Source organism: Eleutherodactylus coqui, chromosome 6 (genome assembly GCF_035609145.1).
Source record: "Eleutherodactylus coqui strain aEleCoq1 chromosome 6, aEleCoq1.hap1, whole genome shotgun sequence".
NCBI classification, from domain to species: domain Eukaryota; kingdom Metazoa; phylum Chordata; class Amphibia; order Anura; family Eleutherodactylidae; genus Eleutherodactylus; species Eleutherodactylus coqui.
Window position 1 is genome coordinate 40,746,696 of NC_089842.1, and position 27,630 is coordinate 40,774,325.

The 27,630-nt window shown below is 46.8% G+C and overlaps 1 protein-coding gene across 1 annotated transcript in view; it reads left to right on the top strand.

Annotated features, from left to right (window-relative positions):
• Positions 1–27,630, top strand: part of ROBO4 (roundabout guidance receptor 4) — a 108,478-nt gene that overhangs the window by 21,377 nt on the left and 59,471 nt on the right. The window contains exons 5-11 of the mRNA XM_066606662.1: positions 5,150–5,288; positions 5,392–5,519; positions 6,626–6,726; positions 6,940–7,165; positions 15,071–15,192; positions 22,183–22,354; positions 24,002–24,184. Of these exons, the coding sequence (XP_066462759.1) occupies positions 5,150–5,288; positions 5,392–5,519; positions 6,626–6,726; positions 6,940–7,165; positions 15,071–15,192; positions 22,183–22,354; positions 24,002–24,184 (1,071 nt within the window). The remainder of the gene's footprint in view (positions 1–5,149; positions 5,289–5,391; positions 5,520–6,625; positions 6,727–6,939; positions 7,166–15,070; positions 15,193–22,182; positions 22,355–24,001; positions 24,185–27,630) is intronic.

A 27,630-nucleotide genomic window follows, 5' to 3' on the forward strand; every position in this document is an offset into this window, starting at 1 on the left:
AGGCCAGGAGACGGTAGTGCCTGTGTCCTGAGAGGGGGGTTGCATCTCAGTGGCAGGTTGGGGCACAGGGGGAGAGGCAGGGGTGCAAACCGGAGGCGCTGAACGGCCTTCGTCCCACCTTGCGGGGTGCTTGGCCATCATATGTCTGCGCATGGTGGTGGTGGTGAGGCTGTTGGTGTTGGCTCCCCGGCTGAGCTTTGCGCGACAAAGGTTGCACACCACTGTTCGTCGGTCGTCAGGCGTCTCTGTGAAAAACTGCCAGACCTTAGAGCACCTCGGCCTCTGCAGGGTGGCATGGCGCGAGGGGGCGCTTTGGGAAACACTTGGTGGATTATTCGGTCTGGCCCTGCCTCTACCCCTGGCCACCGCACTGCCTCTTGCAACCTGCCCTGCTGATGCCCTTGACTCCCCCTCTGAAGACCTGTCCTCCTGAGTAAGCGTTGCACACCAGGTGGGGTCAGTCACCTCATCGTCCTGCTGCTCTTCCTCCGAATCCTCTGTGCGCTGCTCCCTCGGACTTACTGCCCTTACTACTACCTCACTGCAAGACAACTGTGTCTGATCGTCATCGTCCTCCTCACCCACAGAAAGTTGTTGAGACAGTTGGCGGAAGTCCCCAGCCTCTTCCCCCGGACCCCGGGAACTTTCGAATAGTTGGGCATCAGTGACGATAAACTCCTCTGGTGGGAGAGGAACCGCTGCTGCCCAATCTAAGCAGGGGCCCGAGAACAGTTCCTGGGAGTGTTCCCGCTCCTGAGCAGGTGTTATTGTAGTGGAGTGAGGAGGCTGGGAGGAAGGAGGAGCAGCAGACAGAGGATTCGGATTGGCAGCAGTGGACGGCGCAGAACTGCGGGTAGACGATAGGTTGCTCGAAGCACTTTCTGCCATCCAGGACAGGACCTGCTCACACTGCTCATTTTCTAATAACCGTCTCCCGCGTGGACCCATTAATTGGGCGATGAATGTGGGGACACCAGAAACGTGCCTCTCTCCTAATCGCGCAGCAGTCGGCTGCGACACACCTGGATCAGGAGCTTGGCCTGTGCCCACACCCTGACTTGGCCCTCCGCGTCCTCGGCCGCGTCCACGTCCTCTAGGCCTACCCCTACCCCTCAGCATGCTGTATTACCAGTGATTTGATTTCACAGGCAGCTAATAAATTGGCGCAAGACTGCAGGCCAAATATAATTTTTTCCCTTTTTTGAAAACGAAAGGCCCCACTGCCTCTAGTGAATGAATAATCTAAGTTTAATAACTGTGCTGTTTTCCTGCTAATGTGTCACAGAACGTGAGGGTAGCAGAGTTATTAACTGTGGCAGAGCAGGTATTTTTTTTCCCAATTAAGGAAAGCAAATGGCGAAGCCAGGAGTAAAACATAGCTGGGTGCGTCTGATTTTTACAGGTTGCACACGCAGCCGACACGTGTCCACCGCCCTTAGGACGGACAGAGGCAGGACAAATAGAATTATTTTCCGTTTTTTTGCACCAAAAGGCAGCACTGCGTATATTCTATGAACATGAGAAGTTTAATAACTGTGCTGTTTTCCTGCTAATGTGTCACAGAACGTGAGGGTAGCAGAGTTATTAACTGTAGCAGAGCAGGTATTTTTTTTCCCAATTAAGGAAAGCAAATGGCGAAGCCAGGAGTAAAACGTAGCTGGGTGCGTCTGATTTTTACAGGTTGCACACGCAGCCGACACGTGTCCACCGCCCTTAGGACGGACAGAGGCAGGACAAATAGAATTATTTTCACTTGTTTTACAAGCAAAAGGCAGCACTGCGTATATTCAATGAATAATAACTGTGTTGTGGCCCTGCCTACACAATTCTTTCCCTGCAGTATCAATGGAGGGTGCAATGGTCTGCAGAGGCGATTTTGAGAAGCAAAAAAAAATGCAGCACAGCTAACAGCAGCCTGGACAGTACTGCACACGGATAAATATGGCCCTAGAAAGGACCGTTGAGGTTCTTGAAGGCTACACTCACTCCTAACACTCTCCCTGCCTATGCAGCACTTCTGTCCCTAGTGCCAGGTGCAACGCTCTGCAGAGCCGATTTTGAGAAGAAAAAAAATTGCCACTGCTAACAGCAGCCAACACACAGCTATCAGTGGCCCTAATAAGGACCTTTGGGGGGTCTTGAAGCCTACGCTAACTACCAATTCTTTCCCTACAGCAGCTCTGGTACAAACAGCACTGTCCCTCATCTAACTCACACGGCATCTGAGGCGAACCGCGGGAGGGGCCGACTTTTATGTTCGGGTGACACCTGATCTTCCCAGCCACTCACAGCAGGGGGGTGGTATAGGGCTTGAATGTCACAGGGGGAAGTTGTAATGCCTTCCCTGTCTTTCAATTGGCCAGAAAAGCGCGCTAACGTCTCAGGGAAGGAAGTGAAAGTAACCAGAACACCGCATGGTGTTCGTTACGAATAACGAACATCCCGAACACCCTAATATTCGCACGAATATCAAGCTCGGAAGAACACGTTCGCTCATCTCTAGTCTTAACCCTAAACACTCTCATCTCAAAACCAGTTTCCCCATTGAAATGAATGGAAGAGCCATTAATCCGTTTCGGATGGTGAAGCTCTGCCACTGATTTCAATGGGGATGGCGTTGCCCCATTGAAAGCAATAGTACGTCGGAAACCCTGCAGTGATTTTCGGGGAAGGGCTTTAAATATAAGCCCTTCTCTGAAATCATCCTTAGCTGCAGTAAAAAAATAAATAAAATATATACTCAGCTGTCCACCACTGCCGGGGCTCAGGCATGTCTAGCCGCTGCTTGTTCTCCCTGCACTGCTCTAAAACTTTTCAACAGGCGGAGATTAAAAGTGCAGAGAGAACAAGCGGCGGCTAGACACGCCTGAGCCCCGGCAGCAGCGGACAGGTGAGTATATATTTTTTACTACAGCTAGGGATGATTTTCAGGGAAGGACTTATATTTAAAGCCCTTCCCCAAAAATCACTGCAGGGGTTGTCGGCAGGCCATTGCTTTTAATGGGGCCAGCGGCAGCAGCAGTGGCCCCATTGAGAGCAATGCTCTTAACCCAAGTTTTTGCTCTTAAGTCAAAGCAAAAATTCAGGAGAGAGCCTGCTCTCAAGTCAAAAAGCTTGTAAATGAAGGCGCTCTTAACCCAAGGTATCACTGTATATCCTGATGATGGGTCTTTACCGTCTATTTTTCAACAATAATTTTGTAGAATTTAAATATGGGGGATTATTATAAAATGTTCACAATTTTCAAGATATTTGCTTGTTGTCAGCGAATGGCAATACATATTCTCCATCCTCTCCATGTGACAGATTTGCATGGCTTTTTTTTTTTTTTTTTAAACAGTCCTGCACCTATGTCTACAGAAATGTTCCCAGCCACTGACAGTTTGCTGACTGTTTCCAATAACCCCCAGCAGAATAGTCGGTATAAGACCTTATGTCCACTTGCATGCACAGATACCACTGCTGAATCCCGCAGGGGTATCTATGTGTGCCCATGGCGATGGAAAGGAAAAGAATGTTTCTTACCTCTCCGGGTCCAGCGCGGATCTCCTTCTTTCTTCAGCACGGCGGATGCGTCCATGAGCGTCGGGCCACGTGCCCGGCGCATGCGTAGTGCTCATTTTTTTGGTTTTTGAATCCCCTGCTTTCCCACGGATCCGCGGCACCTCCAGTGTGACAGCTTTAATGGAAGTCGTCATTGCGGGACTGCAGAAAAATTTAGCATGCTGCAATTTCTCTCCGTGTGTGTGAAACGCACGCCGGGAAAAAAATCACATCCCCATGCTTTAACTTGCCGTGGGGATGCTAATGCATCCCTATGGGCAGCAAGAGGTGCGGATCTCCCACACAGGAGACGTGCGGATTTTATAATTAAAATCGGCACAAGGACATTGGGTCTCATACAGAGTGTAACTCAGGATTAGTGCAGGATATGAAGAAGTAGCTAATTAAATCAGGAAATGTTCGGCTGCCGAATGCAAATGTACATGCCCTGTGAGCACAAAAAGTACAGTAAAATAGGCCAAAATGTGCGCAAAAAGCCCCATACAAGAAATGCATACTCCTTTGTGAAGGGAGCCTTCATGACACTTCAAGATCACTACAAGATCACTTGGGTCTCAACCTGCATCTGCTCTTTACTGCCTTTTGTGTCTGATAGAACAGCTGGAAGTTAGAAGGGAATGGAAACCAAATCAGACGGAGAGCAAATCTTGTATCTTTGGTCTCTGACTAATGCAAATCTATGGTTCCGACCAGGGCTCTGCCTGAATGCTGTTACTGAAATGCAGCCTGAACTTAGTCTAAGCAATGTATATACAAAGTAATGCCATCAGCAGCATAGTGAGTGCAGCTCTGGAGTATAATACAGGATGTAACTCAGGATCAGTACAGGATAAGTGACTCCACCAGCAGAATAGTGAGTGCAGCTCTGGAGTATAATACAGGATGTAACTCAGGATCAGTACAGGATAAGTAATGTATGTACACAGTGACTCCACCAGCAGAATAGTGAGTGCAGCTCTGGAGTATAATACAGGATGTAACTCAGGATCCGTGCAGGGTAAGTAATGTATGTGCACAGTGACTCCACCAGCAGAATAGTGAGTGCAGCTCTGCAGTATAACACAGGATGTAACTCAGGATCAGTACAGGATAAGTAATGTATGTACACAGTGACTGCACCAGCAGAATAGTGAGTGCAGCTCTGGAGTATAATACAGGATGTAATTCAGAATCAGTACAGGATAAGTAATGTATGTATACAGTGACTCTACCAGCAGAATAGTGAGTGCAGCTCTGGAGTATAATGCAGGATGTAACTCAGGATCAGTACAGGATAAGTAATGTATGTACACAGTGACTGCACCAGCAGAATAGTGAGTGCAGCTCTGGAGTATAATACAGGATGTAATTCAGAATCAGTACAGGATAAGTAATGTATGTATACAGTGACTCTACCAGCAGAATAGTGAGTACAGCTCTGCAGTATAATACATGATGTAACTCAGGATCAGTACAGGATAAGTAATGTATGTACACAGTGCCATTTTTCTTGAGGGTGACTATAATATGACTTCCTCAATGCTGACATCATTATGTCGAGTTCCGTCTATTCCTGGAGGTAGTAACCTGTTGTGTTCATTTACAGAGATCCCACAGTTCACAAATAAACCTACTGATGTCGTGGCAAAAGCGGGGAGCGCCGTGCAGTTTGTCTGTGGAGCTCAGGGCAGCCCTAAACCTATTGTGCAGTGGAGCAAAGAGCAGGGAGCGCTCCCTACAGGGCGGTATGTGTCATTACAATGCGTTCTACAGGGTTACATGATGCCAGGTGGATAGATTAGATGCAGTGATTATTATATAATGTATATAAATGTATTTTCTTGGCAGATATGCGGTTACCAATGAGAACACGTTATGTCTCCAGCGAGTGACTATACAGGACTCGGGGAAGTACATCTGCACGGCCAGAAGCCATATAGGTGCTGTGTCTGCATTCGCGCAGCTTGTAGTACAAGGTAAATACTGTCATCGTTCTGCATCCTGTACATAGTAGGCTGAGTCACTGTGGGGTTCACTTACTATTCTGCCAGTAGAGTTACTTTATATGTTCATAACATTACTTATCCTGTACTGGCCCTGACTTATATCCTACATTATACACCAGTGCTTTACAGCTGAAATCTCCCAGCATTCCTTGCTTGTCCAGTGTCTGCACAGAGCTTGTTCTGGTGATTTGCATCCTGGGGAGTGTCATCTTTAAGGGCGGCTTCACACGGACGTATTTGTGCCACACATTGCCCTTGCGGAACTAACCTGTGCAATACACAGAGAATAGAACCAATTAATGTCAATAAGTTAGTTCTCATTAACCATTTATTTGCACGCATTTCGGTCGCGCGCATACAAATAGGTCCTGCTCTATCTTTCTGCATAGGTCTCCATAGAAGTCTATGGGAGATACCCAAATGTGTGCAAAATACGCTAGGGGATGTGCGAAACACTGTGCAAACCCAACGGAAAAGCAACAGCCATACCTCATTAGGCTAAATAGCCTTCCAAATCAGGAAGGCAGGGGGTTGTCACTCACGCATATGAACAGGTCCTGCATGCGCAAAAAAGTTTAGTGCAATGTGCCGATACGCAGGCAAATCAACCTCGTTCGCTGCGCAAATACGTTGTTTAAGGCAAGCGTATTTATGCATACGCTCGTCTGATGCTTCCCTCAAATGGGCATAAGCATATTTATATGCGCATTTGTGCGATGGGTGTTACGTTTTGGCATGCGTGTGCCTATTTCACGGTTCTTTTGTTCGTGTAACATGCGTATTTGCACCTGCAAGCATGCTCCCATTGATTAGGACATGCTCTGTCTTTTTCCTTGCGTGAACGAAATGCGCAAAAAATGCACACGTGACCGCTCTGTTCTAGTCAAATGCATTTGTGTGAATAAGCTCTGACACCAGACATCGTCCAGTCATCTTATATTTATGAACTACTAAGGACGCTCTCACACCGGCCGCTTTTACCAGGATTAGCGGTGCCTGTTATAAGCTTGCTGACTGTTTCCAATAGAAGCCATCAGAATTGGGAATCGGTAAAAGTTTTGTTTTGTGCCTTTTAGATCCGTTGGATACCGGTCAGATCGTACAGGAGTTATCCAATGTGAAAGTACACCTGGATGTTGTGGGGTTAAACGGTACTTCGGTCCGCGTACAGTGGAAGGTAAGACCAGCGAACATCTTCATTCTTCCCATTGTATTATGTGTGATATAATTCATTCATTCCTAAAGGAGGGGCATTGATGATGATTATTCTTTCATTCATTCACTGCTATGACTGCGGAGGGGCCCAGCTCTATGGCGGTTGGTGACGGCATCACATTTCGGTAATTCTTCATTGTATGTTGCAGTAATTTGGGCATCTTCTGTATTTCAGGCATCCTCATCGTCCCGGTATACAGAAGGCTACACCATGTTCTATCGCCCTCATACGCCATCCGAATCTGATTGGGAGAAGTGGGGGGTCATCCCAGTTAATAAGAACACTGCTGTGATTTCAGGACTGCGCAGGGGGCAGAAATACGAGTTCAAAGTCCGACCGTACGGATGGATGATGTATGGTGTGGATAGTAACATCAGACATGTCGTGGTGCCTGAAGAAGGTGAGGCAGAATATTATTATAAGGCTACATTCACACTGGCGAGCACGATATTGATATTGCGCGCTTGTCAACGTGCGTTTTACCCGCAGATGCAAGTCGTTTTTCATGCAAAAACACCACATATCCCTTCTGTGAAATTCCGATCTTCATGCCCGTATTTCCCATGCCAGAGAGGATCGCAAGTGTTTCCCATTGCTTTCAATGGGAAACATCGCATCGCACTTATATGCACATCGCACGGCATGTGAGTGTGATACGATAGCTTTCAGTTCCCATTGAAAAAGAAGGGCGATGCTTTTCGAGGAATGCGAAAAAATAGCACATGCAGCTATTTTTTTACCGCGAAGGATCGCAAATGGAGTTCTTATGCAAAAGAATAGAGTTCATATACGTACGAGTTTTGCGGTCTTGTGCACGTAGACTAAGGCTGCCTGCTAGCAAATGGATTTGCATTGCAGAATCCACGGTCGGCGTCCGTATCGCGGGCCCTCAGCAAATACCGTTCATAGCATGCTATGAGAAAATGCTTCTTCCTACACACTCGCAAAAAAACAATTGCGATTCCCGCGAGCGGAGGAAAAATTGCAGTATGCTCTATTTTTGTGTGGTGTCCATACTGACAGCTTCCATCGAAGTCAATGGAAGCTGTCCGATCCGCGGCCCATCTGCAATTGACATTGTGGACAGCTCGCGGATTCCATGTCATTGCCTAGCAATGGCGCTGGGAGAAAAAAAAAAGATTTGAAAAAAAATGCGACCATTCGCAGTACAGAGAAAAGAGAGAAAATGACAGATACGCAGGGTCGCCTGCCGAGCACAGGGTCGCCTTCTGCTGCGGACTCCCGCATGCGGAATCCGACCTGTTCGTATGCAGGCATGATGCTGTAGGACTTGTGTACAGCATTCCTCAAATGCACTTGGTAAAATTGCCCGATTTCCACTGGCTGAAAAAGTGTTTTTTAGTAGAGCGCGCTATATGCTAATTATATACCTGGAGTCATCAGAACGTCGCTGAAGCCTTCCCGAGTCACGGAGTTACAGCTCTTATTACACTGTGTCCTCCTTGATTATAATCATTGTGGGCGTTTCACATTAGTAAATCCCACGCTTGCTGTGTTCAGCCCTGACAAGTCCAATGACTGCCCTGGAGTGGTGTCTCTTGGTTGGTGTTGAGTGAACTTTTGAAAAGTCCAGTTTGGCCGGTTAACTGAATTTCACCAAAAAGTTTGGTATGGTCCAAATTAGTTTGAACTGAGCCGGAACGTCACCAAAGCCCCTAAAAACTGAGTTATAATATTATCCAAGAGCCATTAAAGTAGTTGTTCTTTTTCCTCCTCCCTAGGCATTGCAAAGCAACAGTGCTAACTACTGAGCGACCATGCTTCTTCTTCCTCCTTCCTTCTTGCTTGTAGGAGGAGAAGAAGAAACACAAAATCCAAACTCCATGCAGATGTTGTCCTTGGTCAGAGTTGAACCTTAGCCCCCAGTGCTGCAATGCAACAGTGCTGACACCCGCAGCGTTTTACAGATACGATTGTGTGAATAAGGCTTAAGCCACATGGTCCATCCACGTTCAGTGCCCAGGGCTCTCTACATTGAACCCTTCCCTGAGCCCTCCCTGCTGCACTGAGTGACAGCTATAGTGTCCAATTAGAAGACTGTTACAGCTGTCACTCAGAGCAGAGGAGAGGGGTTTGGAAAGTGCAGAGCGCCCTGGGCACTGACCATGGAGGGGGTGCCTGCTGGACACTTGTGATCACAGTTTAAGAGCGATTAAAAGTTGGTTTTGCCCATCAGGCAGCCTGCATGACCGATACCCCAAGTGTGATTATACTGCTCCCCCTGTCACCTATATAGCACTGTCAGCAGTTTTGAGGAGTCAACAATGCCTGACATCTGACCAGGGAAGATAGAAAATATCTGCAAGAATGACACCAATGGAACTTTAACACTAGGTTCTCACAGAGCGGAATCCCGCGGGAAATCTTGCGGTTTTGCCACAGCGAAAAAGCGCAGCTTCAAAACCCACAACACTTTGCCCTGGGTTTGGGAGCGGCTTGACTGCACGCTTTTCCGTTGCGGCCGGCGCTCCCATAAAGAGCATCGCGGCTAAAATGGGAAAAAAAAATAGACACGCTGCGGCTGGGGAATCCGCGCCGTAGCGGATTGGCCGTCTTGTGTGGACGAGATTTTGGACAAATCTAGTCCACATGGCTGGCTAATCCCAGGATTAGCGTCCGCATTCAGATTTGCCGCTGTGTGAACCCAGCTTTAATCACACAGCCTGATATTAAGGCCGGTCTCACACGACCGGATTTGAATTGTGGATTCTGCGATCGCCATCTGCACAGATGATACATGATAATACGCGGCATGGACTTTCGATGATTTACTCAGATATGCAGGTAGCAATTACGGATAATGCAAGCGGAAGAATAATCGCAGCGTGCTCTATTTTAGCGCAGATTCCGCATGTATGGGCTCCATTGATCTACACTCGCAACTTGCTAGAAGACCAGATACAGAAGCCAAGAGAGATTTGTCGAAACACCATAAATGAAGAAGGTTGAGCACTTAGCGTCATTATGCCCCACTGTCCTGAGCCAAGTTGCAGTGGCTGCACATACACATATAGTCCACTAGATGGTGGTATTTACCTGATAAATGTAGCATTAAGTACCAGTGTTAAGACTATCCCCAGTCTCAGCATCTTGTCACTGTGAGTGTCAGTGTATCATTGTCGGGTCATTCCTTCTTATAATGTCATTTTTCTGTAACCTAAGTGACTGGCCCAATGTCCACTTGCAAACACGGATTCCATCTGCTGAATCCCGCAGCGGAATCCAGCCGTGCCCGCAGACATGGAGAGAAAAAAACATTTTACTTGTCCAGCTCCAGCGCGGATCTCCTTCGTGCCTACCGGATCTTCTTTCTTCTGCATGGCGGATGCGTCCGGACGCCCCAGCGACGTGTTGGACGCATGCGCAGTGCAGTTTTGTTTTTTTTAAATCTCCTGACTACCCACTACAGTTTTTTTTCACTGCGAAATTAGCAGGGGTTTTTTTTATCCAGGGTTCCATGGGACTTGTTGATGTTAAAATCTCATTGCGCAAAATCGCGATTTCGCGGTAAATTGCGATTTTTGCCACGATGTGTTTTTAACATTAGAAAGCCACATAGACACCTGGAAAAAAATACAGCAAATTCGCAAACGCTAGTAGGTAGTCACCCTAAGACCTCATGTCCACGGGGAAAATCAGGCCCGCTACGGATTCTCCATGGAGAATCCGCAGCGGGTCCCTCCTGCCCCGCGGACATGATGCTAAAAAATCAGAATAAACTCACCTGCAGCGGTCCATGTATGTCTTCCTTCCATCACGGCCGGATCTTCTTTCTTCGGCCCGGCGGATGTGCTCGGCACGTCAGCTGCGTGCCGCGCGCATGCGCCGGGCACATCCGCCGGGCAGAAGAACGAAGTTTCTGGCCGCGAAGGAAGGAAGACCTGCATCGCCCGGAGCAGGTGAGTTTAATTCAGGCGTGGGGCTCCCGCGGATCCGGTCGGCTTCCATAGGCGTCAATAGAAGCCTGCGGGAGCTGTTCCCGCGGGAGACCTGCGCCTGAATGGAGCATGTACGGACTTTTTCCTGCACGCGGGACCCGCGCCTGCAGGGAAAAATGACATCTGCAGGTATTTAACTTCCTGCGGGTGTCTAATCCATCCCTATGGGGCACGGATCCGCGTGCAGGAAAAGCGTTGCGGATTTAAAATCCGAATTTGCCCGTGGACATGAGGCCTAACTGTGGGAAAGGCACTGTGCAGATAAGAAATAAGGTGCCTACTCACTAGCGATATTTTTTTCTTGTGATGCGAGAGCCTCACGCCTCGCAGTGCAGAGAAAACTCTGCAATCTCTCTCATTGCTTTCAACGGGCCCAGCAGCAGCAGCGCCAGCTCCATTGAGAACATAGGGAGTACATCGCGGACTTCTTCCACAGCGGTGACGGCTATGGCAGAGGATTGCTTGATCCCAAGCGCTCAATCATTGAATGACAGCTGAGCGCTGCCTGTGGTTGGTCACAGCGCTCAGCCAATCACAGGCAGCACTTAGCTGTCATTTAATGGCTGAGCGCTGCCTGTGACTGGCAAAGCGCTCAGCCAATGAGACCAGTGCTTTCTGGGGGTGGGGATTTTTCAATTCCCGGCCTCCAGAAGACAACTGCCGGGACAGGAGAGAAGAGCCGGACGTCTCTTCTAGGTGAGTATAATTTTTTTAAACTTTTTTTTTACATCTAGGGCTGATATTCAGGGAAGGGCTTATATTTCAAGCTCTTTCCCAAAAATCATTGCTGCGAGGGGTTGCCTGCAGCCCACTGCTTTCAATGTGGCTGCAGCAGTGCCGACCCCATTGAAAGCAATGGGATAGCATCACGGACTTCTCCCACAGCTGTGGCAGAGGATGCCTTCATCTCCACGGTCCCCAAAGGAATGAAGAAATCCTCTGTCACAGCTGTGGCAGATGTGTGATTGTTCTCAGTGAGAGAAACGAAGTAATCTTGTAGATATGATACCTTTTAATGGCTAACAAAAATGCATGATGTTACAGCGAGCAAGCTTTCGCTGGTATCTCGCCCCCTTCATCAGGCTATTGTCCTGTACCCCCAAGTATCAGTGTGTCATTGTCCTGTACCCCCATGTATCAGTGTGTCATTGTCCTGTACCCACAAGTATCAGTGTGTCAGTGTCCTGTACCCCCAAGTATCAGTGTGTCCTTGTCCTGTACCCCCAAGTATCAGTGCGTCATTGTCCTGTACCCCCAAGTTTCAGTGTGTCATTGTCCTGTACCCCCAAGTTTCAGTGTGTCATTGTCCTGTACCCCCAAGTTTCAGTGTGTCATTGTCCTGTACCCCCAAGTATCAGTGTGTCATGGTCCTGTACCCCCAGGTATCAGTGTGTCATTGTCCTATACCCCCAGGTATCAGTGTGTCATTGTCCTATACCCCCAAGTATCAGTGTGTCATTGTCCTGTACCCCCAAGTATCAGTGTGTCAGTGTCCTGTACCCCCAAGTCTCAGTGTGTCATTGTCTTGTACTTCCAAGTATCAGTGTGTCATTGTCTTGTTCCTCCAAGTATCAGTGCGTCATTGTCCTGTACCCCCAAGTATCAGTGCGTCATTGTCCTGTACCCCCAAGTATCAGTGTGTCATTGTCTTGTACTCCCAAGTATCAGTGTGTCATTGTCTTGTACTCCCAAGTATCAGTGTGTCATTGTCCTGTACCCCCAAGTATCAGTGTGTCATTGTCCTGTACCCCCAAGTATCAGTGTGTCATTGCCCTATACCTCCAAGTTTCAGTGTGTCATTGTCCTATACCCCCAAGTATCAGTGTGTCATTGTCCTGTACCCCCAAGTATCAGTGTGTCATTGTCCTGTACCCCCAAGTATCAGTGTGTCATTGTCCTGTACCCCCAAGTATCAGTTTGTCATTGTCCTGTACCCCCAAGTATCAGTGTGTCATTGTCCTATACCCCCAAGTTTCAGTGTGTCGTTGTCCTGTACCCCCAAGTATCAGTGTGTCGTTGTCCTGTACCCCAAGTATCAGTGTGTCATTGTTCTGTACCCATTTCTTGAGGGTAACAATATTATAGGTTACAGTCACTGATTACTTCAGAAGGGTCGATGATTCGGGGATTATTCCAATTGCAAGATCAGAAGGAAGGATTTTTTCCCCTAAAATTAGGAATATTGGCTTCTACCTCATGGGGTCTTTTGCCTTTCTCTGTATCAGCATTGCAGAATAATAGGCTGAATTGGATGGACGTGTGGTTGTTTTCAGCCTTACAAACCATGTTAGTATGTTAAATATCAGTGTGTCACAATCTTCCCTCTGAGTGTATCATTGTTCTGTATCCCAAGTGTCAGTGTATCATTGTTTTGTACCCCAAGTGTCAGTGTATCATTGTTCTGTACCCCAAGTGTCAGTGTATCATTGTTCTGTACCCCAAGTGTCAGTGTATCATTGTTCTGTACCCCAAGTGTCAGTGTGCCATCCTTGTCTTTTTAGAGTAATACTTATTCATCATGTGTAATAATACGAGTGGCCGGGTAAGGCTAAATCAATGCTGATGACTCCTCCATGTGCCCTTCATACAGATGAGCAGCCCCACTACTCCCTCATGTTCCAGCAGTCACGTTCTATGAAGAAGGACTATCCTACATTCTCACTAGTCATCCCAGGAGACGGACGTCACTGTTGGCCCTGTCATGTTGACTGACTTTCTCAGATTACACTATGAACACTAATACAGCAGAAAATTAATTAGAGGTTATGAGTGGAGATCAAGGATGGAGATATTACAGCCACCTGAAATACACAGACGTATGACGCCCCCCTCGCAATAGAGAGTTCCTGGAAGGACTACTTCCACAATCACATGATGCATCGTCATCAGTGTGGAGGATGTCCCAATTAGAAGAATCAACAATGTGGCAGGAAATATATATGAACGTCCAATAGTTTGGAACTTGGCATGAACTGATGCCTTTATGGCCCTGAGCATGCTGGATTATTGCAGACGGCTCCGGATACTGCCCAGCATGGTACCACAGGCTGAGTCCGACTCCCACTGGAGTGGATGGCATTCAGCATAAACCACCACATCAGGCCATTGCGCAGTGTATGGATCTAATGTCTTCCAGCAACAAAGCAGCTCTCTACATTAAAGAACAAGCCCCAGCGATCAGCTGACCAATGGCGGTTTAGGGTGGAGGACCCTCGCTGATCAGATTTTAATGACAATGCTGAGGATAAGGTCATCAATCTTAGAAGTCCGACAACCCCTTTAAAATATAATCCATTTATAATGAAAAATTGCATAACTTTCTGCTTTACTTTTTTGTTTTAGTTCTCATAGCTGAGAATCTGTTACACTTGCGTACAGCAGCTCAGAGTATTGTCTAAGACTATGTTCACATCTGTGTTAGGAGATTCCGTTTTTGCTGCTCCGATACGGGAAAAGGAAAATGGAATCACCTGACCGAACGGATCCGTTTTTTCCTTTTTAATCTATAGCTTACAACTATTCTTGTGCAGCATGATGTAGCAGATCTGTTAAATGGAAGCCCAAACAGATACAAACCGAACAGTGTTCATTTATGTCTGTCCCCCATTGAGTACAATGTACAAAAAAAAACAACGAAATCTCCATTCTGTCTGTTTTCAGTTTTTTTTTGGATGTGAAAAAATAGTCCCGCACTTCAGGTTTTCTTTGTATCAAAAACCAAACAGAACTGAATGAAGCTGAACTAAAATAAAGGCCTGTTCAGACTCCATTATTGCCTTCGTCCAGGGGCCCTGTCTGTGGTTTCCATTTAAAATCCCCAAATTGGCATGGGTGGTACCCGAACGGAACCTATCTTGGCCAGTAGGTCTCATTTTCAGCAGGTTTGCATTCATTTTGGGCATTTTATGCCTACAGAATAGCGCAATCCACCACATTATTCTTCCCGGCATTAAATAGTGTAAAAGAATGTGGACTTGACGAAACAGAAACTTATTGGTCTTCATTTCAGAAGTTTTCATTAATAGCCAACGTAGTTTCCTCGGGGTGCAGTTTCCAGGATTTTAAATGGAAACCCTGATGGGACCCCTGGACAGAGGCCATAACGAGGTCTGAATAAGACCTAAGTTGCATTAAAATCAAGGAGGATTTTACTGGATGCATTTTTTTCCTTTTTTCTGCTCTTAAGATGGAACAGAAAAACAGAAACCAAAGTGCTGATGTAAATTCAGCCTAAACTGGATTCAATGCAACAAAAATATTAAGTCATGATGAGTTTTAGGGACGTCTGGGGTATGAAAATGACTCAGACGTTTTACAACTCCTGGTATTGTCTCTTTTTTCTGTAGTTCCTGGCCCCGCTCCACAGGACGTCAACATTACATTGGTCAGCAGCAGCAACGGATCCATCATTGTGAGCTGGGAACCCCCACCGCAGGATGGTCACATCGGGAACATTAAGGCTTACAAGGTAAATCCAGGGATACATTAGCCATAGACACCCCTCAAACAAACCAGTAATTATGAGTTGTCTGACCGCTGTTATCTGTTAAAGGGTTAAGTCATCTGTTAAATGGTTAACCAGTCCTCAAAGTTGTCTATTAGTTACACACTGACGTACCAAAAGTCATGGGACAGGGACCAATATTGTGTAGGACCCTCTCTAGCCCGGTGGAGTGCAGCAACGTGACATGGCATCGATTCCACAAGCAGACAGAAGACATCTGGATGAATGTTGAGCCGTGCCATCTGCATAGCCCCCTACACCTCTGTGGTATGTGTAGGTGCAGGGATCTTGGGTGTGAATGGACTTCTCCACCATATCTTATTAATGCTCAATTGGACTCATGTTAGGCAAGCGTGCCAGCTACACCATTAGGGGGAACTCTCTAGAATGCTCCTCGAACCAATTCTGGACAACTTGAGCCCAATGGCATGGTGCATTAAACTATTGGAATATCCCATCATTGTGGAGGTACATGAAGTCCATGAAGGCCGGCAAATGATCACCACGCAGTGAGGCGTAGCAGGCATCGGTCAGTTATGTGTTTAGGCGGATCAGTGGACCCAACCCGTGCCATGAGAACACCGCACACCAGAATGGAACCACCACCAGCCTGGACAGTGCCTTGTTAACATCTAGGGTCCTTGGCTTCATGGGGTCTGCGCCACACATTCACCTTACCACCACCCTGAAACAATTGGTACCATAACTCATTGGACCACGGCACATGTTGTCAGTCCTTCCAGTCTGGTCCAGTTAGCAACCTCATGAGCCCAAGTGAAGCTCTATGTCTGATGTAATGGTGTTAATATAGGCTCTCTGGTGGGTCTTCGGCTACCATATCCCAAGGAAGCTAAAGAACGCTGCGGGATGTGTGTGTGGGGTCTACTACACTGAGTGTGGATGTAATTTCTGCCGGAGTCACTTGTCAGTTCACATAGACAGTCCTAGCCAGATGCTGCCTATAAGGATGATTGAGGACCTGTGGTCAGGCACTGCGCTGTTGAGTGTGGGTGGCAATGCCTTCTATCGCCTTCACCTTCTACACATGACTCTGAGGATGGAGGAATGTTAAACGCCCGCACAACTTCAGAAATGGCATGTCCCATACGTCTGGCACCTGCTATCATGTTTTGTTCAAACTCCGATAATTCACATCCTCTTGCCATGATCACGCTGGCCAGTGTTCATCCTCACTCACAAAAGAACACCTTACAACTTATACAGGTGTGGGCGTTCCCAAGCCACCACTTAATAATCAAAATACTGCTATCCCATGACTTTTGGCACATCAGCGTATATGTTTCTTGGTAAGCTCAGTGAGACACAACATGCCTGCTATAACAGCTCTGTGGGTCCTCCGCTTTTCTCGTTTTGCGACAAACATTACTCAGCCATTTCTTTTAGTTCCGTCTGTTTTTAGTAGCGCTAGATGCCGACACTTTTTGGGCGTTGTGATGGCAACTATATATCGGTTGTCACCCAGCTTTCCCAGAAGCAGATAAAAACGAATAGACTGAACCGACAAAGATTTGTGTTGCTGCACAGACTACTTGGATATCTTTCACCGTTCAATGCCATTCAGATTGGCGCTTCTGTTTTTTTAGCGCCCGAGCACCGGTACGTCTCCATACCTGACGGCTATTCCTGCAGGATTTCTCTGATTTATGTTTAAATTTCGAATTTATTGCAATTCCATATTCTGATTTATCCAGCGCAGGCAGCGGCAGGCGTCCATCACCGCTGACAGGTGAATCTTTATTAATTACATTGTCATTTCCACTTCACATTAGCATACACTTATCTGGAGGCTCAGGAGATGAAGGCGCTGGGAATCGCTCTCAGTGGGGTGTGATTAGTTTCACCGCAGGATAACGTTGGCAGCGCTGTGAGCAGCCGTTCACGTCTGCAGAGTAAATCACACGTCCACTTTATCACAGAGCGGCTGTCAGCCTTCCGGGAAGACATCTCAACTGTATGATATACTTATTAGGATCTCTGCTTGCTTCAGCAAATGCGAACAGTCACATTCAAAGACTGCAAACCTGTTGAATCGACTACTTCTCACCCCTCAGACTTCGTTGGGCCCCATTCACATCTGCACCTGGGGCTCCAGGTAATTTCTGCAGGATGTGGCACAACCCGGAGCCGAGCAGTGGCGACTAGATAACATTGACTACAATGGGGTCTGTCCAGCTTACGCTATTCCGCCATATTTGGACCCGAGGCTCAGAACACCTTCTCTGAAGCAGATGTGGAGTGACACTTAAGCCGCTTTCAGACGAGCGTATGTTTGCTCGGATTACTGCTTGTTCACATGCATATTAAGAGCTCAATTTTTGTATGCGTAATACACAGTGAATAGAACCCATTGCTTTCAATGGATTTGTTCACTTGAGCGTTTTTTAACGTAGAGGGTGTGGCCAAGGGGTGGGGATTATCACAACATATGATTTCATCTACATCATTATAAAAAGATAGGGAGCAAATTCTGCACCATTGATGCGGATCTTGACTGGAAGTCAGACGCATATCTGTAGCTGATTTTATACTATGCGGCGCTCCCCTTCATCTCCTCTGAAGGCTTCCCGCTTTCAGCGCTCCCCAGCTTCCGGTGCCCAGCAGCCTGTTTAGGCTTCACCTGACCAGCATCATCTGAACAGTGGCGGCAAACCTGACCAGGGCACTGGGAACGGAAAGCCGGGCAGGGATCACAGCAGGAAGTCTTCGGAGGAGGGGAGGGGGAGCGCCGTATAGTATGAAATCAGATGCGAATACGCAACTGGTTTCCAGTCAAAATGGTTTTTGAACGCGTAAATGTTGTGGAATTTGCCGTGGATATTCCTCAGCATTTCCGCCATGTGTAAAATACTCTAAGTGAACTTGAGGTATGTTGCCACATGCAGAGTGGCCTCAGTAGTAATAGTGTCCCTCACAGTGGCCTCAGTAGTAATTGTGGCCTCAGTAGTAATAGTGTTCGCCTGCAGTGGCTTCAGTAGTAATAGTGTTCGCCTACAGTGGCCCCAGTAGTAATAGTGACCCCCACAGTGGTCTCTGTAGTAATAGTGACCCCCACAGTGGCCCCAGTAGTAATAGTGACCCCCACAGTGGCCCCAGTAGTAATAGTGACCCCCACAGTGACCTCAATAGCAAAAGTGACCCCACAGTGGTCTCTGTAGTAATAGTGACCCCCCACTGTGGCCCCAGTAGTAATAGTGACCCCCACAGTGGCCCCAGTGGCAAAATAGTGACCCCCACAGTAGCTTCAGTAGTAATACTATTACTACTGGGGCTGATATAGGGGACACTATTACTAACACAGTAAATGGAACCTATTGATTTCAATGGGTTTGTTCACATGAGCATATTTTTCACGTGATGTTTGATAGCATAAAAAAATACGAATGTAGTGTCCCTTACAGTGGCGCCAGTAGTAATAGTGACCCCCACAGTGGCCCAGTAGTAATAGTGCCCCCCACAGTGGCCCCAGTAGTAATAGTGACCCCCCACAGTGGCCCCAGTAGTAATAGTGACCCCCCACAGTGGCCCCAGTAGTAATAGTGACCCCTCACAGTGGCCCCAGTAGTAATAGTGACCCCCCACAGTGGCCCCAGTAGTAACAGTGACCCCCCACAGTGGCCCCAGTAGTAACAGTGACCCCCCCACAGTGGCCCCAGTAGTAACAGTGACCCCCACAGTGACTTCAGTAACATAGTGTCCCCCACAGTGGCCCCAGTATTAATAGTGACCCCCACAGTAGCCCCCCAGAGACCAATATACTTACCTCCTCATCTTCTCAGTGCTGCTACAAGCGGAAGTATGTGATCCCACAGATGCGCCTCCTCCCCTCTCCTCTCCTCCTTCTGAATCAGCGCCGCTGAGTGATTACCAGCTAGGAAGCTGCGGCACCCTGGCTGGCAATCACTTCAATGGTGACCCGACGTCCCGAAAGCGGAACAAATGGCTGTACTGCCCAGAACCCTGGGGAAAGCAGGACACAAAGTCCCAAAGCGGGACTGTCCCGCCTAAATTGGGTCGTCTGGTCACCTTACCCCAGCTATTTGTGGACTCTGGATTTAAACAAGATTGTTTTTGTTCATTGACAGCAATCAAAAACCGTGAACATGGCGATGAACTGAAATACAAAGTCTATTTTACAACATTTTAGAAGCTTTCATTATACAAGCTGTTCCTTTTAAACCGCCCACATTTCAATCAGTCAGTCAATCAAAGTGATGAAACGATGAGGAATAATGGATGTGATTACCACCGGATGAAAGTAAAACTCAAAGACTTCTGGGCTTCATTTATCAAATCTAATAGTAAAACGGTCTTCGTTTCCCGTAGCAACCAATCACAGCGCAGCTTTCATTTTATCACCGCAGTATGAGAGAAGCTGTGATTAGTTGCTATGGGCAACAAAGACCATTTTGCTACCAGATCATTTTGATAAATGAGGTCTTTTGTCTCACGAATTGTGTCTCTTTTTGAAATTCTCACCACACAACGCCGCGGCGGCACGAAGCTGAATTTGATCAGGGCTTCAGAGAAGTGCAGAAAAATCAATTTGTGAAGCATCAAGATAATTTAATGTACTGCCTTATAAAGCGCAAATTGTCCAACAATTGAAGCCAGATGACGAGCCGCGTGGCCGCCCTCGACCGACAGATTTATGTATAATTTAAGGCAGAAACTGGCGTAAATCATGCCAGAAAAGTCCGCCTAGTCGGGACCAAGCATACATTCCTGCGAAGATGCACGAAGTTGTCAGGGATGCACTAAATACATGAAGAAATGCGCACCTCTTCATGTAGTCAGTGCATCATGCGCTGGGGAAAATCTTGCACTTTTTACTGCGATTACCGTGGCATTTCGAACACTGCGGTAATCTCAGTATATTGCTCCCATTTATTTCAATGGGGCCTCACAGACCTGCGCTCGATCGCAGTGTTTAGCAATGCTGTGTTTTTCAAGCTCGGTTTGCTTTATTTTACCGCTTTTTCACACTGTTTAACGTACCTCATCATCCATCACAATGATGGGGTGCGTTAAAAGCGGCAGTCAAATCACTGCAAAATGCCGCGTTTGACATCGCAGCATTTTACCGACGCTGTGTGTGAGCGTTGCCAAAGATCTCTTTCACACGACCATATGTGTTTTTACGTTTGGCTGTACGTGATCAAGTCCTGATCTTAGAGTATTTCCTGCCATTCACATAGGCGGCGTATTGGTGAAAAAAAAAAATACGGTGCAGCGCAGAAATCTATGGATCTGCTAAAATCCCCGGAATGACTGCTAATTAGAGATGAGCGAGTATACCCGCTAAGGCACATTACTCGAGCGAGTAGTGTCTTAGCTGAGTATCTCCCCGCTCGTCTCTAAAGATTTGAGGGCCGGCGGGAAGCGGGAGAGCGGGGAGGAACGGAGGGGAGATCTCTCTCTCCCTCTCTCCCCCCGCTCCCCGCCGCAACTAACCTGTCACCCGCGCCGGCTTTATCCGAGTATCGCTGTACTCGTCTTGAAAGATTCGGGGAGCGCCGCGGAGCGGGGAGCTGCAGGGGAGAGCCGGGAGGAACAGAGGGGAGATCTTTCTCTCCTTCTCTCCCGCCCGCTCTCCCCTGCTCCCCGCTGCGACTCACCTGTCAGCAGCGGAGCGCCCCGAATCTTTCAAGACGAGCACAGCGATACTCGGATAAAGCACATTACTCGGACGAGTAGTGCTTATCCGAGTACGTTCGCTCATCTCTAATCTTTAACTTTTTTTTTTTGCTTTTGACATACTACTAGAGATGAGCGAGCGTACTTGCTAAGGCAAACTACTCGAACAAGTAGTGCCTTATGCGAGTACCTGCCCGCTCGTTTTTAAAGATTCAGGTGCTGGCGGGGGAGAGCGGTGAGAGAGAGATCCCCCCCCCCCTGTTCCTCCTCCCTATCCCCCGCCGCTCCCCGCTATCCCCCGCCGGCACCCGAATCTCAGGCCTTCCCCCCCTTTTTATCCAAAATTCAAGGATGGCGTGATCCTTAAATTTTGGATAAAATTGTAAACAGATGGACGTATGCGTAAATGCACTGACCGCAATGTAAAGTATTTGCACATGTACCAATTATAAGCCTTCATATTTTTTGCTGTTTAAACCCAACACTATTACGCACGCAAGGAAAAGCAGAAGGATAGGGCAGGACGTATCTTTTCTCACACGTAGATTTTGCCAGAGAGAAACACACCTGTGAGAACGAAACCATTGAAATCAATGGCTTTACTTTCTCACGGTTTACAGGTGTGATCTTGACGCGCGCACAAACATCCGCAAACACATTTATCGGTCTAAACTCTAAGGCAACTCTCACACATGCGCTTTTTACCGCGGCGTTCAGTTGTTGTACAACGCTGCCATTGATCTCATTGGGGCCTCACAGACCTGTACTCGAATGTGGCGTTTTCTAATGCTGTGATTTTCTAATGCTGTGTACTCTATTTTGTCGCATTTAGCGCTTTTTAATGCACCTCATCCACCCATGACAATGATGTGGGGAGTTAAAAACCGTGGTCGAACGCAGTAAATCTCAGCATGTTCTATTTTAGTGCGGATTCCGCATGGCTGGCTTCCTTTGAAGTCAATGGCGGCTGTCCAACCCGCAGCCCATCTGCAGTTAATATTGTGGATAGGTCGCGGATACCCGCGTTATTGCCTAGCGCCGGTGCGGGAAAAAGAGGCATTAAAAAAAAATCTGTGCTGCGCATGTCCGATGGCTGCTCGCTGCAACCATTTGCAATACTGATGAGGAAAAAAAGAGACAGGTAATACGCAGGGCTCTGCGGGCTCCCGGATGCAGAATCTGACCCAGTCAATTGATCCGACCAAGGTCAACTGGCATGCTTATTGTTGGTCACCACTCGTTAGCACAGGGAGATTATCTGCCTGTGTAAAAGCACTTTTACTTTTTGCGATTTTCTAGATCTGGTGCTTTGGAAATGAGACCCTTCCTCAAACCAACTGGACAGTAGACGGCAGAACCCGCAGCCTGGAGATCGCCTTCTTGCCGATTGGTATTGAATACCAGGTTCAGGTGGCAGCCATTTACAGTAACGGCATGGGAAAGCTGAGTAACCCCAAATCCATCTTCATAGGTAAGGAAATGGTCACTGGTGAGATATTCTTTGTTCACATGCACTTTTTCACATGGACAGACGCAAAAAGTCACAACATTACATATTCTGGTCTGGCTTCTTGACGACAGTCACCCATTCAAGTCAATGGGTGGACCAAAAAAAACCACAGAGGACAGCCATGTGCGCTCAATTTTTTTAACTGATCAATGCTAAGCAATTCAAGGCAAAAAAAACTATACCGCCTTCAGTTATGTGAGTTAGGGTGGATTCAGACGACCGTATATCGGCTCGGTTTTCACGCCGAGTCCATATACGGTGTCCTCATCTGCAGGGGGTGGAGGATGGAAGAGCCAGGAGAAGGAACTAAGCTCCTGCCCCCTCTCCACCCCCTCTCCGCCCCTCTGCACTATTTGCAATAAAAGGAGGTGGGGCGGGGTTAAGTTCTGCGAATTAGCCCCACCCCCGTCCCACCTCTCCCCATTGCAAATAGTGCAGAGGGGCGGTGAGGAGGCAGAGAGGGGGCGGGAGCTCAGAGCACTGCCCCATGGCTCTTTCAGCCTCCCCCCCCCCTCGCTGAGAGATGACGTATATCGGCTGGGCGTGAAAACCAAGCCGATATACGTTCGTCTGAATCCAGCCTAAGGTATATAAAGGGACCAGGTAGTTTTATAACAAGTGTCCGTGAGCAGGCACCTCTGGCTCTATTCTAAGGGTGGTTTCACACGGACGAGGAAATCGCATGATTTTCACCTGATGCGAGATTCAGTAAAAAAGCAGATTATGAAACCAATGATTTTCAATGGTTTCCTTCTCATCTGGGATGTTTTCACTCATCCGATGTTGAGAGAACAAAAAAATCGCGGCACGCTCTATCCTTCTGCAATGTGCGATATTTTTTTATTTTTTATTTTTTTAATAAATCTCCCATGTTTTCCTATGGAGCCTCCTTTTTATCGCATCGCAACCGAACAATATTGAACATTAGAAACTCCTATTGACTTCTGCGATACATTATTTTATCGCAGGCTACAGTAATGCAATGCGAGATTATTCTAAAAAAAAGCATTGCTGACGCCTAAAAATGTTCTCGTGGCAAATTGTGATAGCCGGTGTGGAACTAGCCTAAGGGCCCCTGCACACTGGCGAGCGCGACATTGCAGCATAATCGCAATTTTTTTTCCTGCAATTTTTGAGCATCAGCACTGCTTTTTCTCGCAAAAACATCGCTGCAGCTTGTGATTTTTTTCACGTGTTTTTCTTAACAGGATTTTCTGTTAACCGCAATTTTTTTCATGCAAAAGTCAATAGGACTTTCTAATGTTAAAAAGGCATCGCACAAAAAACGCAAGTTCGTGCTTTATGATGCGATAAAAAGGAAGCTCCATAGGGAGACATGGCAGATTAAAAAAAACTGCAAAATGCAGAAAGAAAGGACATGCTATGATTTTTTTCTCGTAACATCGCAAGAGTGAAGGAAACCATTGAAAATCATTGGTTTCAAAATTCTGCATTTTCACTCACTCCTGCATCGCCCTAAAATCGTGTGCTTTTCTCGCCAGTGTGAAGGCCCCCATAGAGTCTCACAATGATCCCCGCACAGTCTTGCCCCGTCTTTCCTCCTTGTCTGCCCCTCATTGCTTCTCCTGTTTACAAATTGTCCTGCAGAAGCTGCGATGATGAAGGAAGACGCTGCGGATGGTATGATTCCACTGGATCTCCTCCTCCAGGTGGTAAAGCATCCGGCCTTCATCGCCACCGTGGGGGGAGCTACCTGGCTCATGCTGATGGTGGCGGTCATCTACTTGTGTCAGAGGAACTCCAAACGTTACAGCAAAAAGAAACACAGTGGTGAGCATTCAGTTAACTGCGTTCTGATATCAATCATGTAATATACACATATATTATACAGGGGTCATGACTGGGACAACCTCTCACACATGATATGGAGGCTGGTTGTTAGTCGTAATAGATGGTATAAAGTGTGCGGGTCTCATGTCTGGTTACAATGTAATTAGAGTCAGTGATGTCAGTAACGGGGCGGAGCTGTGACTACCTCTCTGACATGATATACAGACTGGTTGTCAGAGGTGATAAATTGAATAGCTGCCACTGTAGTATAGAAGTGTGTGTATCTGGTGGATGTCTGATCACAACTTAATTATTATTATGGAGTGACATCAGTAATAGAGGGCGGAGCTGTGACAACCTCTCCAAGTGTTAACAAACCGGTCAGAACATCTGCGAACTGCACGTGTCATTTAACCCCTTCCCTCCTAAGGAAACGTCATGGGAGCGGGGTACTTCCCGCAAAATGACATACCCTTACGTCATAGGGATAGCGCGAGATCACATATGATCTTGCGCTATCCCGCAGTGGGAGCCGGCTGTCAGTCATAGCCATCCTCCCGCTGCAACAGCGGGGGCGCATCGGAGATTTGCCGGTCTCTCGTGATATAATCGCAGAGAGCCCGGCCTGTTGCCATGGCAACAGGACATCAGACACTGGCGTCCTGTGTTGCCAGTGCCTGAGATCGCTGTATAAGCCCTGCCATGCCTTATCACAGCGATCATCAGGGCAGTGTTGCAAGTCACAAATTGTGCTTAAAAAAAAAAAATGATTAAAAAAATAAATTTTAAAAAATGTAAAAAAGTAAAAAGACCTTTTTTTATGCTTTTTCTCATATTAGCATAAAAAAGGTTAAAAAAAAAAAATTAAAACCCCACATATTTGGTATTGTCACATCCGTAACGACACGTACAATAAGTTGCACATGCTTTTGACTGTGCACGGAAAAAAGCGTTAAAAAAAATGCTAAAAAACTGAAGCAAAAATGCTAATTTTTAGCATTTTGCCTCCCTAAAAAAGCAATAAAAGTGATCAAAAAGCCATAGGTACCCCAAAATGGTAACAATAAAAACTACAGCTCGTCTCGCAAAAAATAAGCCCTCAAAGAGCTCCGTACATAAAAAATAAAAAAGTTACAGGACTTTGAATGCAGCGATTTAGAAAAAAAAAATTTCCAAAAAAAGGGTTTTTATTGCAGAAAAGTGGAAAAACCTAAAAAAAAAATGTAAGAATTTTGGTATCGTTGTAACCATACCGACCCGTAGAAAAAAAAAAGGACTGTGTCATTTATGCTGCATGATTAACGCTGTAAAAAAAAAAAAAATCTATGGCAGAATTGATGCGTTTTCTCTCCCCGCTATCATAAAAAAAAAATAAAAGTTTTACAATATAGTCAATGTACCCAAAAGTGGCACCAATAAAAACTACAGTTCGCCGCGCAAAAAACAAGCCCTCATACGGCCGCGTCAATGGAAAAATAAAAAAGTTATGACTTTAGATAAATGGAGAAGAAAATCCGCCAAAAATCGTTGCGTCCTTAAACCCAAAATAGGCCATGTCATTAAGGGGTTAATGCATAGAGACTGCATTATTATCTTCATGGACCCATGTCTTTCTGAGTGGCATTTTTGAGTGTTTTCAGTTAAGTAGAATTACTTTTTTGATATAAAAAAAAGTGAAAGATTATACAGAGTATGAGTAGCAACATTTACAGAGCACCATCCACTATCTCAAAAGACAATGTTACGGTATACTACCCATCATACGCCAGCCCGGGTGCCCTAGATCTCACCCACAACCCCTGTCCCTGCCTGCTTGCCTCCACTCCTGGCTAACCCCAGGCGGGCAACTGGGCCGCTGTCCCTACTCTCACTAGGGATCGAAAAGGGACGTTGGCGTACCAGGATGGAGAGAGTAGAACACCGACAGAAAAGGCAGATGCAAATAACCAACACAAACAATACTAAGTAGAACTGAGGCAGATGGAAAAACCTGGCAGATAATAGCAAAGTATAGCAGACAAGATGACAGAAGCAGGAGACCAACAGAGGAAACCTAGCTAGCACAGTGAGGGGGAACCAATAACTGGCAGTGATTGTGAGTCTCTGCCCGACCTTTAAACAAAAGCCTCCGCCCAGGGGTGGAGAGAGGGAGACGGCCAACTCCCAACAGAACATAATGTAAGGGAGCTCGTGGATGGCAGCTGCACTCACAGGTGCCACTAGCACCATGCTGGCGAGGCACCTGCACCCTCGGCAGCTGGACAACAAGCCAGGGAGGACGCGCCCCGACCATGGTACACCGCCGCCCTGGAGGACCAGCAACCACCGCATGGTAACATACAAACCTTGTGATGCATAATCCAGGGGGCCTCCAGATAAAACTCCATAAATTGCCAGTAGTTCTTGAAGACCCTACATCCCCAGAGCTTGTGTAAGAACTTTCCAGCAGTAACCAAACCTCTTTGTCAATCCACTACAACAGACATGCCCGTTGCATAAAGTCAAGGAGGGGCTATAATAAATTCTATGCAGAAACTTAGCACAGTTTCACACAGGTGATAATATTGAGTGATATTTGTGTGTTGCGAGACGCACAAATATATACCCCATTCATTTGAATAGGGTCATACACACGAGTGATGATTTTCTGCATAGCCCCGCAATGCGATGCTATACGAGAAACACATTGCAGCATGTTCTATTTTCCTGCAATATTGCCCATTGTCTTCAATGGGCCCGGCGGCAGCAGCACAGGCCCCATTAAAAGCACTGGAAGAGGATCACAGAGTTCTCCTATCACTTTCAGTGGTGCCGCTGCTACCTCCCCATTGAAAGCAATTGGATGAAGGGATTCCCCGCTGTGATGCAAGACTGTTTTCGCATGAAAACGCCTCGCATCCACAGGGCTTTCACATGGTGGAAAGTGCGACATTGGGCTGTGAATCATGGCCTGATATCTCCCTCGCACGTTTGAAACTAATCTTAAAATGTACCTAACTTTTCAGATCACTTTTCAGAAAAAGCTGTCATAACACTATTATAAGACTTGTATCCCCTATTTTCCCCTCTGCAGGCTGTGTATCTGATTCCAAGTTCTCACTGTTCTTTATAGATTATACACAGAAAACTGCAAAATCTTGCTCTCTAACTTTAACACACACAGACAGAACATTATCAAGTAGAAGTGTACAAGAGTACTGAGCAGTATACATGTGAATAAACAGCAGCAGATAACTCACCATTAGTTCCTGCAGCAGATCTATATGTCTATCTCTCCCCCACTCTTTTCTGCTCTCATAGGTTTCAATTAGCACAATGGCTCATCCCCCTCCTCCACTTCCTGTTCTGCTGACAACAGTCTCCAGTGATGCACTTTTTTAGCAGGCAGAGGATAGCAAAGTTAGAAAAAAGGGAGACCCTTGGAGCACAAATATGGCATTTTAGGT